This window comes from Electrophorus electricus, chromosome 13 (genome assembly GCF_041902795.1).
Source record: "Electrophorus electricus isolate QZ-2024a chromosome 13, ASM4190279v1, whole genome shotgun sequence".
In the NCBI taxonomy this organism is placed as follows: Eukaryota; Metazoa; Chordata; class Actinopteri; order Gymnotiformes; family Gymnotidae; genus Electrophorus; species Electrophorus electricus.
In genome coordinates this window covers 8,884,231-8,897,500 of record NC_137509.1, presented here as the reverse complement: position 1 = coordinate 8,897,500, position 13,270 = coordinate 8,884,231, and the positions used below count along the sequence as shown (strand labels likewise).

Sequence of the window (13,270 nt, the reverse complement as noted above, 5' to 3'; positions counted from 1 at the left end):
AAAATGGAGGTGTTTTTCTGAGGTTCAGGTATGGCAGGCATCTCCTCTATGGCTTCTGAGTCATCATGCTGCAGGTTGTAGGAGATGTTGCCATACTCTCGCAGGAATGGGAGGAGCTCTAGCAGGAAGTGGCAGAAATCTTTGCGAATGCCAAACCACCCTATGCCAAGGACAGTACAGCAGTATTCATTTCACAGCTTTAACTGAGAAACTCTGTAGTATGTTGTGTTATTCACATGTTCTCTTATGTCATTATGTCAGTCACAAACAGAGCAAAACAGCCAAGCACAACTAATTCAAAGCTGCAGGAAACAGTGCAGATTCATAGTTACGCACAGTGATTGCCGCCCTTTTGCCCCAAGGTGGTGATCAACAGAGTGACCAACGAGATCCACAAAGGCACAAACACAGACACAAAGCTCAATTTGTTATAGCCGTCCAGCTTATGCACCAGGAGGACCTGAAGGAGAGAACAAGAAAACTTCAACTCCAGCTTTAACATGAAGGCCCACCATAGCTAATTATCAGTCTTCAGTCTTCCAGACACAGTCCTTTACATTACTTCCTGCCATGTCTTGCTTCAGGTTAGCTATGTTTAAGGACACATGGAAAAAGAAAACAAGGGAACCTCGAAGATAAGGAGGGGCACCACAATGGTCATCCAGCGCACAGCCATGCTGACGTAAGTCCGGCGCTGCTCAGCAATTACGTCCACAGAGTGGAGGAACAGCATGGACCAGATGATGTAGTAGAGCACCACCAGGCACAGGAAAGACATGAGGATCCACAGCGGCACACACACTACCTACACAGCAATAGCATTAAGCAAGTGTGAATCATAATATCCCTGAGAACTATACCTTCACAAAAATTACAATTTTCTCAAAATATATAATGAGAAGAATGATAGTTACAAATGCTGGTTAGTGAGACTTTAATATGTGCAACAAAAGTATTTCCTATCAAGGAAATGCACATTTGAAACTAGTACCATGCTACACACATTAGATGTTCAAGGTAGGTGAGTGTGAAAGGGGTTTTATACCAGCCAAGACCAGCTGATGATATTGTCTAGTCGCAAGGCAATGAAGATGAACTGGAGGATGTTAACTGAGCACATAATCTCCAGCTGAGAGGAAGAGAGAGACAAACCACGATGAGTCACATATGAATCACACCTTAGTTGAAATTTTACTTAAACAAGAGAAGTGTGAAAATATTGGACAAAATAATATTGCAAAGGAAAGAAAAACATATGTGAATACTTTAAATGTGTTACATTTTACAACTGAACTGCTCTGTGCATGTGTGTGCATTTGTTTCAGACCTCCAGTGAGCGATCATGGCGGAATCCCCACACACAGGCAGCCACTGACAGAGGGGAGATGAAGAAGAGGGGCATGAAGACAAGCAACCAGAAGTAAGAGCCCCTTTCAATCCTGTCACACACCAGCACTTCAAACATCAGCAGCAGAACATGGATGCCCACTGCTATCAGCATGGCTTTGAACTCCACACACATCTCCCCCTCCGCTCTGTGCGCACACGCACACACACACACACACACACACACACACACACACACACACAATTGAGCAAAGACTGAGTTGCAAACAATCACAATAAAGTCAATGTATCTCTAATGAGATAACATATTTAAAATATGGTTGACGAACTCAATTGTTCAGTACAGTTTAACATCCGAAAGTCGACTGCGTTTTAAATCTGATTGAAAACGCACCTGTACCGTGGGTTGTAAGCCCAGACACCAGTGCCAACGGAAGCACCGACGACAACCATAAGCTTCCACAACCAAATTGGCGTGAACACAGCCCAGTAGCTCCACTGGATGACTCCATCGAGTCTCAGAACAAGCAACACGGAGAATAACAAAAGGGATGCATATATGAGGAATTTGCTGCGGGACAGGGAGAGAGCGTGCAGAGATGTCAACGCAGACGTGTCCAATACTGCTGCTTGAGCAGCCAATAAAAAAAACAAAACAACAACTTTATATCCATGACACTTAGGTGGCACTTCAATAAGTTAGCCTCAATTCCATTCTGATATAATTAGATAGTTTGGCTAACAATAAGAAAGATAAGAACACAGTATAGCTAACGCGAGCCAGCTATCTAGAAATAAGCATATAGTGAAATGTCACAGAATGTGAAAACAATAGGATAGTTAACTAGCTACTTTTAACCTGTACATTTAAAATGGTAAATTACCTTTACAAACCTTTCTACTGCCGCGTCACCGAACGCTTTATTTACAGCTAAAGTCTCTACACTATGGAAACCTAGGCAGCTAGGTTAGCTGACTAGCTAGGATAGCAACAGAAAGTGAAATCTTGCACTTGCAAAGTTAGCTAGCTAGCTAGGTTAGCTAAAATCTAAAATCTACAGTTTCACTTACCTGGGATTAAAATCCTGGAACAGTTCCCTAAGATTCATGATAAAAAATAACTTTATCGTATACTACGACACCATTGTTTAAAGAACAAACTACTGAATAACATAAAACTAGAGAGCCAATCGATGGTGTCGTATACATCGTCTGTACGCAAACGTTTGTTTTGAATATTAGTTTCCGGTTTAGTTGAATTATGGGTAAGCCTCGGACAAAGTAAAAGTAATGAATAGTAAAAGAATAACCTGAAAATACACTTTGCAGTCGTTTACTGCACAAACTTGGTTTAGCGAGTGTATTGACACTAATTTTACAGAAATTAATAACAAAAGTAGAATCAATACTGGTTTCTACTTATTATTTAATACGTAGAGAATAATCAGGGAAAAGCAGCTTTCAACAAAAATATGGCAGTAAAGACTGTCTTAACATAGGAAATATCTCAAGAAAACTTAAAACAAGTAATGGCATACAAAATGTTATGTACCTTCAACTAAACACTGGGCTCAACTAAAATAACAGCTGTATGAAATCCAAGTTATATGCAATATGTTATGCCACATTTGGTTTCATATTCCCAAAATTCTGGGTTTTGCAGCATACATTGCTGAGTCAGAATACACTATAAAACTCTAAGAAGGTGCTGTAGTGTTATTCCAGATTTAAAAGAACAAACAAACAAAGACTCAAACACATTGTCCCATAATCAGACATATGTCCTAACTGGCATTACATGAGCAACAAACTGAAACTCTTGCACACAGTAAATGGATACACAGTGTGTTCCATACATGCTACACAACAGAAAAATGTGCACACTAGACTAGGATACAATTTACAGCTGTTTAAACTGAGCCAACTATGATCCAAGTGCTTTTTAAATGATCAAATATCAACTATTTTATTTGCTTTTTTATGGACAATCTATCTTTACACAGACAAAAAGGTGAATTATTCATAATGAGAATGGGATATAGCCTTTTGTAGTGGGAATTTGTAACATTAGTACAACATTCTGGCATTAAATATACTTAAGAGGTCAAACCATTTAAACGTCCAAGTCAATGACAAAAGTACTATAAATTACAGCCAAACATTGAAAAAAAGTGATACATAGCACAACTGTCCTTTCAACGACCATTCTATAACGCTAATGCAGCTCGAAAGAGAAACAAGAAAAACACCTTATAAGTGGGCAGGGGGTTAGGGCATTGCACTTTGAATAAATGTACTTGATTCATAATACTTCTTCCCCTTCACACAAAACTGGGTTCATTTTGACAAGGTACAGCTTCATCCACACTTAAGAAAATAAAAAGTCCCAAGAGCTAGTTCCCACCCAACTTTGTCATGAAGGTAGACTGCAGCAACAAAGCTCTGAGCACCTTCCAAACAGGAGTTACAGCTTAAAGATTCATTCTGAAAAATTTTTGAAACACCATCCACAACTCGCCATGAATTAGAAAATTGTTTTCCCTTCCACAGAGCTGCAAGGAGTCCCGACCTACATGCTCTGAACACATGATAACATTTTAGAAGCTTCACCCACATTTTAAAAGCTTTATTAAAACAAATACTAGCATCTGTCTGTAAACTTTTGGTGTTCTAATTTTAGATCCAAGTACCACTAGACCGATCAGAGTGACTTGAGAACTAATTAATATGAATAAAACCATTAAATCATACAAAACACAGCTTTAAATTGGGTCTGAGAGTAGATGTATGGCTCTTAGTGGACCAGCTCCAGCTGGCTGGCAGAGAAAGGTAGCACACCGCTCACATAATACGCAATGCCCAGAGAGAGCAGGGCGATAACCACCAAGAGCAGGAGGACCCTCCAGAAGCCCAGATCCTCCACAAACTCCTGCCAGGTAGAGCGGAAGCTGGACAGCACACCTTCACTGTTCTGAAGGTTGGGGTTCAGTAGCGAGTGGCTCTCCATAGCACTAGGAAACAGGAATAAGGAATCAGCATTAACTGACGGACGTTGGAGGGCATGGACATAATACACAAAACAACATTAGTTGTTATTCTGTTAAACATTTGCTACATTAACTGTAATACACAATCTAACAAGAAAACACATGTAGGGTGTGTTGAGGTGGTACTGAAGGCAAATTGTGAAAGGCTTCTGGCTTTATATAAAGTACAGCCCCATCCACACAAATTACCCTTGCTGAAATCACCAAGGGCCTGGACCTGACCCACTCACCTCTCACTCTCAGCCATCTGCATGGTCTCCAGCTTGGAATGGGCCCCTCTGTTGAAGCCCTTCACCTCCTGCTCCTCAAGGCCTTCCAGCAGCCGAATGGCATCTTTATTCACACCTCGCCGCTTGGCCAGCACCAGAGGAGTCGAGCCATTATGATTACTGCTCAAATACAAGAAAACCCAAGGTGTTTCCAGTAACACTGCCGGTGACTGACAAAGTCTGAACTCATGATGCACCAACGGAAAATAGAATAGTACATTATTCATGCAGTGTGCTCACTGGACCTCTTCTTACTTTACCACAGTGACTGCTTCATGATGACTATTATTACCACTAAAATAAATGCATGTTGAAGAAAATAAAATTAAAAATTGTTCAAATTTTACACATTTTAGCTTTCAAGCCATCAAGCTGACGACAGCTTGAAAGCCGAAACGTTTGCTCTTGTTTCACTGGCTGACATCAAACCATACTAATGGAATAACACTTAGCAAAACCTCTAGGAGAGTCCAACAATCATCTTCTGGTGGTGTGCAGGCTACCTTCTTTATTTTTGTGGACATTCTACCATTTGCTTTAGGCACCTACAACAAATGTTCATTTTATCTTCTTGGATTCTGCGCAACTACACACCTTTTTTCTATGATGACTATTAGTAAAAAGGTACAGCTGTTAAGGCCCACGTTTGACTCAAGTTCTAAATATATCTCACCAGATATCTATCTTGAGGCCATTGGAGACAAGGAACTGAATGGTGTCCACATGCCCACACAAGTGCAGGGCGGTGTTGCCCTGGTAATCGGTGGCAAGCAGGTCTGCCCCGAATTTATGCAAGAAGCGGCAGATCTCCACATTGCCTCGGGCTGCCGCTAGATGCAGGCCAGTGCGGCCCCGGTTGTCACGGATATTGGGATCACAGCCAGTCTCTAGGAGGCGCTTGGCGAATGCCAGGTCGCCATCGATGCAGGCCTGCAGTAATGGCACACTGCTCTGTGATGAGTCATTTATGAAGACATATGACATGTCCGAGTGGGTCTCTGAAAATTCCAGCGTACCTACCAAAGAGCAGGAAAATGACACATTAGTACATGCTGGTTAGACCTCAGAACCTGTTAGATGTGGACAAAGTGAAACATCAAAATGTACATTATTAGTATCTACAGGTGTAGCCTCGTGTACTTAGTTTGGCATCCATCTACCACACCAGCAAAATCATTAAAGGCCCCTCATATATGGGAGTGAAGGGCTGATACAGATGAACAGGAAAGGGCTGTAGGCAGAGAACAGAAATATGCTGGCTGCATTTTTTAGTTTTAGAATACGAAGTAACTCTTTGCGCATCACTCATTTGCAGAAACATTGCTTGGTTGATCACAGCATCTAACGTTACTTCCATAGCTAACTATGTCTAATTTGTTCGCATAGCTTGCCAACAGTGTCCAGATTGGTGAGAATGCACATTTCAATCCGCAGTCGTGCTGTTCTTTTCTTTTTAAAGTGTCTTTAACGTAACTATAGTTTCCCTAGCGTATAAGGTCTTCTCTAGGTAGCTAGTTAACGCTAACTAACTAAATGAACTATAACCCAGCATGAGGGGAGCAGGCTGGCTCAAATCAGCCAGCTAGCGCTAGCGAGCCATCACACAGGATAGTACACAAAGTACTCATATATCAGACTCAAAACAGTTTCCCTGATTAGATAGCAACATAATCCGACTAATACAAAATCTAACCAGGCTTTTAAATGCCTTGCTAATGTTATGCCTAATTAAACGTATTTACCTGTTTCAATGCTTCAACTCAGATGAGAAAATACTGTCGTCGGGGTGTTGTTTATTTTAGCGCTAGCTACACCTACTGCAGTATCTGACGATTTGTAACTAAACTATCACACTGCCATCTATCGGATTGGAGTACAATGAGGTTTGCCTCGTGTTATTTCGAATTCACAACAGCAATCGAAAGACTTGCTGTTTTTTAAACGAATTAATCTAATTCATTTGAATTGCTCTAATAAGCAAGATGATTTTGGTTTTCTACTATTCATTGTCTTGTGAATGGCACATGCTCTGATATTTTGACTTCAATGATTGAGTCTAATTATTTTGTTTGTTTTTTAAAAAAATATATAAACACAGAGACACCAGATCTAATATTATTTTGCCTTGCACTAAAGTAAATGGTTGTAGGCTAATATGGTATTCCTTCTTCATTTTACACTCGTCCCAGTGGAGTAAATAATAACTATAATGCAGCGCACTATAAAACTGCACACTTCTTTAAGACCTTTTGATATTATCTCGTTACGTTTTTACGGCATGTGAGGTTTAGCGTTGCTGCAGAACTTCATCAAATAAACACCCCTTTAAAATAGGGGCTAGAGCCTGCGCCTTAGCGACGACCAGCTTACGTACCCTCCAAAAACCAAAAAACTAACAACAACAATAACAAAAAAAACCCAACAAAAAACGCGTTCTCTCTGTTCTTCATTCCTGTTTCCTGCCCATTGACTGATTGCTCTCTCACTTTTGTCATGATAAAAAGTTATTGTGTAATAATTTACATGTCATTTTAATAAAATTGTCACGCATGTAGCCCCACATGTGAAATAAGTCCTTTGAGAAATAACATGCTACATGTGAATCATGTGGTTTTGTTTTGCATCATTAGTTCATGCTAGCTAGAAAACACAAGGTTGCAAACTCCACACATGAGAAGTCTGTTGTACCCAATGCCCCAGTTAATGCACATGTAGACATGAAATCATGCTTAGTTGTGAGCTAGATCTCAGGTGATGCTGGTAAAACTATAGGCTACAAACAATGGCATACCACCTCTGGCTGGGAGAAACTATGTATAATGGAGCTGACAGATGATCACATTGATCTTTGAGCCCAATCTGTATTGGTAACAAAGAAAATAAGAGCTGCTGAGTGTCACAGAGTCACAGAGTCACAGAGAGCTCTCCCTGCATGCCCCAGTATCCCCACAACCACCTCCCTAAAGAGGTGCAGTCTTTGCTTGAATTCCTTTCAGTCAGACCAGGGAAGGCGCTCCAGCAGTATTATACATGCTCTCTGTAATGCTGCCTTCACAGAACATGGATGCATTCCGTTTTTCCTTCAGATGGTGAAACAAATCATCAACTAGATCAATATTTGGTGATAGAAAAAAAAATGATTGGCTGTTGCCCATCGTGCATGTTCAGTCCTCTCGTGTGCATGAGGGTGGTTCTGTTTGTGAGTGTTCACTTACACATGAAAGCAGTCCTTAACAGCCTCAACTTGTTTTTCAACTCTGTGGTGGAAAACAATTGGTTGCTTTTCATTGGTTTTGTTTATACATCCTCTTAGTTTTGGGAGACAGTAACTTAAATGGGTTTCACACCAGTGTTGCACCATTCCACAAATATCAGCACACTTTGAATTCTGGCGACAAAGAGCACAAAAAACCCCAAAATGAACAATATGTTGGCTTTTATACCACTAAGACATGCCCACATCTGCTGAACAACTGAACAAGTCTCACAATTATTTTAAAATACTGTAGACATCAAAAGTGGGCTATAAAGTACAGTGTGGGCTACATCTTAAAGGTGATGCTTGAGTCCAAAAGAGTTGTTACTCAGGACACAGAGTCTAGTCTACAATGTTCTACTTAATTCTTTATTAAAGTTTCAAATTGTTGCTGATGCATTTATGTCTGGGTTTGACAAAGCAGAGAGTGGAGTGTGTATGAGTGGAGTATGGATGTTTGGAGGTGGGAGTGTGTTTGAGTGGAGTATGGATGTTTGGCGGTGGGAGTGTGTTTGAGTGGAGTATGGATGTTTGGAGGTGAGGTTTGGTGACTAGCCTTTGAATTTTTGTGTGTGTTCCTTAACTAGTTAAGTGCACATGAGAAAATATCCATGTTGAATGTGCAGGGATTGGGTTGGTGGTTCTGAGGAAAGGCAGGAGAAAGGCAATCTGTCAAAGTTCTCACAAGCAGTAGCCTACATGTGTATTAAACGTGTTCTAAAGACATATCTGAAGTAAGAAACTGCAAGGTTTTAAAGTAACAAATGATAAAAGTCAATATAGGAACAGTTTTGAAACTTTAATTCCAATAATTAGGGAACGTAATTACATGGGACCACTCTGGAAACATATTTTCCCCAAACACTGGAAATGCATCTGCATCCAGCTATGTAATAGGAAACAAAAATATATTCAAGAATGTCAAGTTGTAAATTATACATCAGGGTTTGTCAGTGTAAGAAAAAATGCAAATTCACTTATTTTAATATACATATATATATATATATATATATATATATATATATATATATATATATATATATATATATATATATGTATATATGCCTTTACAAACAACCCTTAGGAAGAGAAATAAAAGCTTTATAAAATATTTTTTCTATAAATATACTCATGAGCTCATGTTTTGCAAATGACCACTTATATCCTGAAGCAACTAAAATGTAATTTGTTCACATACAAACATTTCTCACAAGACAAAAACGGAAAAGTCTACCGAAGAGGTTGAGACTAAGTGGTTTTATATTATCCTGTCTTTTTAAGACACCTGGCAAACTCAATCTGAAAAGTAAAAAATCAGTCAAGATGTGGTAGATGAATTCGAAAAGCAGTGTAATGCTATTTTGAAAGGGAATGCTTGTAAAGGCAACATTTTGGTGAAGCAAAAACGATCATATCATTTTTCATATCACATCACAATAACAATAATATCTAAGGAGGATGAGATGCATTAGTCAGTGTTGGGCTAAGAGTCAGTCAATCAAAGAGGGAGAAATGGTATGTGATGATATTTATCAAGGTTCTTGTTGGAGGTAAAACGTGAGAATGAGTGTGTGTAGGTGCCAAAGCCAAAGATGTCACAGATCAGCAGCAAAAGGAGCCACATCAGGGAACTCTATTACATTTCCCCCAGATATTCACTTCAGTGCAATACATTAAGAGTAAACATGTATGGGTTTAGACAGAATTGTAATTATAAGTGTTAACCACTGGGCAGTGTCTTACTCATTCATATAAATTCTAAAAGTGCTGGGAGAGAGAGAGTTGTTGGCAATGTTAGTAAAAAAAACATCAAAATATCTTTCTAATAGGCATTTGCAGTGGAGACCAGCACACCTGTCACCAGCTGAGTCTGAAGATTTTGCTTTATGTTACTTTATAACTGGAGTCATAACTTTGGGGTTCAGCACTGCCCCCGGGGGAGTGAGGATACATATTTACGGCTACCTCGGAGAGTGTGAGACAAACCATGACAGGAAATATAAACAATAGTACCAAAAAAAAGAATGTAAATAAAAATCAATGTTTTATGAAGCACCACTGTTGATAAATAAGGGAAAAGAAATCCAACTTCACCCCATCTCAGCTCCTTTAAGCTGGAGCCCCATGTTTCATGGCATTGCTTGGTAGTAAGGGCATGAAAGAAGTTGGTCAGTCCATTTGTTTCCTATATAGTGGACACACTCCTCTCCTCATCTCCCTCCCTCACTCTACTCCTCTTCCACTCCTTCTGTTCAAGTCCCTCTGCACAGGCTACAGGACCTTCATGCAGACCTGGCACCGGCTAATGCGGGAGCGGTACTGCTCTCCCTTCAGTGTCTCAGGGTTGGGGCCATGCACGAACTGCCCCTCCTCCTCCACTGTGGTCAGCCAGAAGCTGTGCTTGTTGTTGAAGAAGAAGCAGGTACCTCTGGCCCCATTGCACTCGATGAAGGGTGTGGCACGGAAGTCCTCCAGGCAGGAGCCAGGAGACATCAGTGACTGGCCCCCGCCCTCCGCACCCGCGGCTGTGTGCTGAGCAAAGAAAAGAATTTCAGAGGCGTGCAGTTAAGCTGCGAAGCACTGCACTGAGATGGTAAATCTTGCCTAAGCATCTTTGAACTGTTGTGCACATCATACAGGAACTTATGGATGAGTGATACTGTATGCGTGGACATGTAGCATGTGTGAGCGGGAGTATACAGGTGTGTTTGTATGTCTGAGAGAGAAGACGACTAGTGAGTGTGTGCATGTGTGTGTGTCTCTCACCATAAGGAAGGAGTAACCAATCCATAAGCTTCTCCACCCATGTGGGCAGGTGGGGATGGTGGTGTCTTGGCTATGGACAGCCACTGCCAGAGCAGGGGCTTCGCACACTGAGCAACGGCTAATGTACTGTGTGATCTGCTGCTCCGCCACTGGCATCATGGGAATTGGTGCTGTGGTTGACAGCCAGTAGGATTTATCATTGCGGCTGGCATAGTAACAGAGGTCACTGGGAGTGCAGTACAGGAAGGGTATGGTGTTGAAGCGAGGCAGACAGGAGCCAGCCAATCCTAAGAGAGTAGGGAGGCCATGGGAACATGGAAAAAAACAAAACATTACAGAAAACCTTTAAAAAACCCTTCAAAATTATAAATAAATGAACTCACTTATGTACATTATTAAGAAACACTGAAATTATCTATGTTGAAAGAATGCAAATAATATCTGCATGTATTTAATGATGGTATTTGGACCAGGATCTCTGATGTGGTACCTAGGTCCTGGTTGTGGGCCTTCTCCTGACCCTCCACATAAAGCAGGCTGTAGCCATCCCACATCTTTGCCATACCCTGAGGGCACATGGGCACATGGCTGGACTGGCTGTGCTTCACCAGAATATAGCCAACGGCAATGCTGCGTGTGGGCAGACCTGGGACACCTGGCAGACCCCGCCTACCAGGAACACCTGAGTCATGGCAGGAGTTAGATGTGAGGACATCAAAGTAAAAGAGGAAGAAATGTGAGTAGGAGCATACATTATCCAAGAGAGATTGAAAAGAGGGACAGAGGAAAAACAGGAACCACAGACATACAGTGTAATGGGGTTCAAACCCAGATCAGATAGGTGAAGGCACCGACAGCCTACAGGGTGAGCCAACACGTTTTAATGATGGTGGGCCTGTGTACAAATCAGTTAGATTTAAGAACAGGTAAAACCTGAGAAGTAAAAAAACCAAAAGGTGGGGAGTTGAACACCATCCGCTTTGCTGCGAGGCAAACAAACTCCCGCTAGACTGCGGTGGCCATCAAAATGACCTGTGCATATATCAAACTTAAAAGGATTGGAGGACGATAAAAACAAGAGGAAAACTAAACACCACGCCAAGCGTGGAAAAAGGGAGAACAAAGGATGCCATGGGAAGAATGGCAGCCCTGATGCACTGGGGAAAACCAAACTAAAACTTCCCAAACAAAACCAGAAAACAGGGAGGAACTTTAATGGCTAAGGGGAGCCTTGGGAGAGAGACAGACTTGAGAGGGGAAACTGGAGAAGGGGAGGGGACATGTAAAAACACTGACACCCTCACAAAGCAGAAGACAGGTGTAGCACAAGGGCTCACAGACCTCCATACCCAAAAGTTACCAGCTAGGAGCTTGGCTCAAAACTTCAGCAAAGACCCAACACTGAGTGACTGGGTCACTGGGCTTATATAAGGTCTAGCCCAGCTGTTGGGCATCAAGCCTGATTTTTAGTGTGCCTGACTCGAGGCCTCCCTCTGGTGGCCGGAGGGGCCTCGGCCTGGTGCCAAGCCTTACATGCAGAAGATGGAGAAAAGAAAGGATGATCATGAATAATGATAGTTTTGGTAATTATTGCAACAAATTGGGTACAGTAAGCCTTGCAATGCTGCTTGAACCATCATAATGTAGGGTCTTGATGTAAAGTGCCCAAAGAGTTATCTGTCAAAGAAGCTTTTATATGCATTTGCAGCATTTAGTTAACGCTTTTATCCAAAAATACTTACAATTATGGTGGAATACAATTCAAGGCTAAGGATTTTGCTCAGGGGCCCCAACAGTGACAACTTGGCTGTGGTGGGTCTTAAACTGGCAACCTTATGATTACTAGTCAAGTAACTTAAGCACTGATCTAACCACTGCCCATGCAAATGTATGGAAAAAAGTATGCAAGACCTCTGACAAAAAGTTTAAGGGTTTTTAAGTTATGATGATATACAGTTCATCACTGCATGTATAGTTGTATGCCTTCGATGAAACTACAGTTAGATGTCGTGACACCATACTTTCTTCAGATACAGCTGAAGCTGCTTGTCAACCAACACCATTGGCTCACCTCAGGACCACGGAGAGCAGCTGTAAACAGGACTTCAGCACCCAGGAGAAGAACAGCAACTCACAGGACATGGTAAAGTCCAGAGAGAGCAATAAACTCTTTGTAAAGATGACGTTATGAAGATATTCACATATGTTGGCATCAGAAGTGGACCTTTGTGCCATTGATCAGTGCTGATCTTATTTCTTAAACATCTAATTCAATTAATAAAATATATCAAGATGTTGTATGTATGTGTGTCTAAACACTCCACTTTGATGTTTGGAGCACACGGGGGTAGTTTCACAGCTCATCAGAGAGGCACATGAGAACAGAGGTGACCTAGTTGTGTTGTGGTTAGACTTGGGCAATGCTTATGGTTCCATACCCCACAAACTGGTTGAGCTTGCACTTCACCACCATCATGTTCCCAGTAAGATCAAGGATCTGATCCCAGATTATTACAATAATTTCAGGTTGAAGGTCACTTCTGGGTCAATAACATCACATTAGCATCATCTTGGGAAAGGAATAA

At 41.3% G+C, this 13,270-nt stretch overlaps 3 protein-coding genes across 7 annotated transcripts in view; all 3 read right to left on the bottom strand.

The window, feature by feature from the left end:
• LOC113576563 (transmembrane protein 185A-like) overlaps positions 1-2,594 on the bottom strand; it is a 3,020-nt gene extending 426 nt beyond the window's left edge. Inside the window, exons 1-7 of the mRNA XM_027008716.3 lie at positions 2,419-2,594; positions 1,742-1,918; positions 1,328-1,535; positions 1,046-1,129; positions 629-805; positions 337-460; positions 1-160 (exon numbers count right to left, since the gene is read on the bottom strand). The exon at positions 1-160 is cut by the window's left edge and continues 426 nt beyond it. Of these exons, the coding sequence (XP_026864517.2) occupies positions 1-160; positions 337-460; positions 629-805; positions 1,046-1,129; positions 1,328-1,535; positions 1,742-1,918; positions 2,419-2,456 (968 nt within the window). The 5' untranslated portion in view covers positions 2,457-2,594. The remainder of the gene's footprint in view (positions 161-336; positions 461-628; positions 806-1,045; positions 1,130-1,327; positions 1,536-1,741; positions 1,919-2,418) is intronic.
• Positions 2,595-2,756: 162 nt separating this feature from the next.
• Positions 2,757-6,494, bottom strand: ankrd46b (ankyrin repeat domain 46b). The gene is made up of 4 exons (XM_027008755.3): positions 6,406-6,494; positions 5,337-5,679; positions 4,625-4,783; positions 2,757-4,358 (listed from the first exon to the last, which is right to left on the bottom strand). The coding sequence occupies exons 2-4, from the start codon at positions 5,645-5,647 to the stop codon at positions 4,142-4,144; spliced, it is 687 nt and encodes a 228-aa protein (XP_026864556.1). The 5' UTR covers positions 5,648-5,679; positions 6,406-6,494; the 3' UTR covers positions 2,757-4,141.
• A 2,205-nt stretch (positions 6,495-8,699) lies between these two features.
• The window catches only part of col4a6 (collagen, type IV, alpha 6), an 86,726-nt gene continuing 82,155 nt past the window's right edge, over positions 8,700-13,270 (bottom strand). For all 5 annotated transcript variants that reach the window (XM_027008733.3, XM_081695002.1, XM_081695003.1 and 2 more), the window contains 3 exons: positions 11,176-11,367; positions 10,686-10,972; positions 8,700-10,451 (listed from right to left, as the gene is read on the bottom strand). In XM_027008733.3, the coding sequence (XP_026864534.2) occupies positions 10,191-10,451; positions 10,686-10,972; positions 11,176-11,367 (740 nt within the window). In that variant the 3' untranslated portion in view covers positions 8,700-10,190. The remainder of the gene's footprint in view (positions 10,452-10,685; positions 10,973-11,175; positions 11,368-13,270) is intronic.

What these genes read in the sequence shown, in the direction of transcription:
- ankrd46b (XM_027008755.3), bottom strand. Translation starts at nt 5,647, where the DNA reads ATGTCATATGTCTTCATAAATGACTCATCACAGAGCAGTGTGCCATTA. An exon ending in GGCCTCAAGATAGATATCTG is followed by an intron (nt 4,784 to 5,336) that starts GTGAGATATATT and finishes GTATTTGAGCAG; the next exon opens with TAATCATAATGGCTCGACTC. An exon ending in CAGATGGCTGAGAGTGAGAG is followed by an intron (nt 4,359 to 4,624) that starts GTGAGTGGGTCA and finishes CCTGTTTCCTAG; the next exon opens with TGCTATGGAGAGCCACTCGC.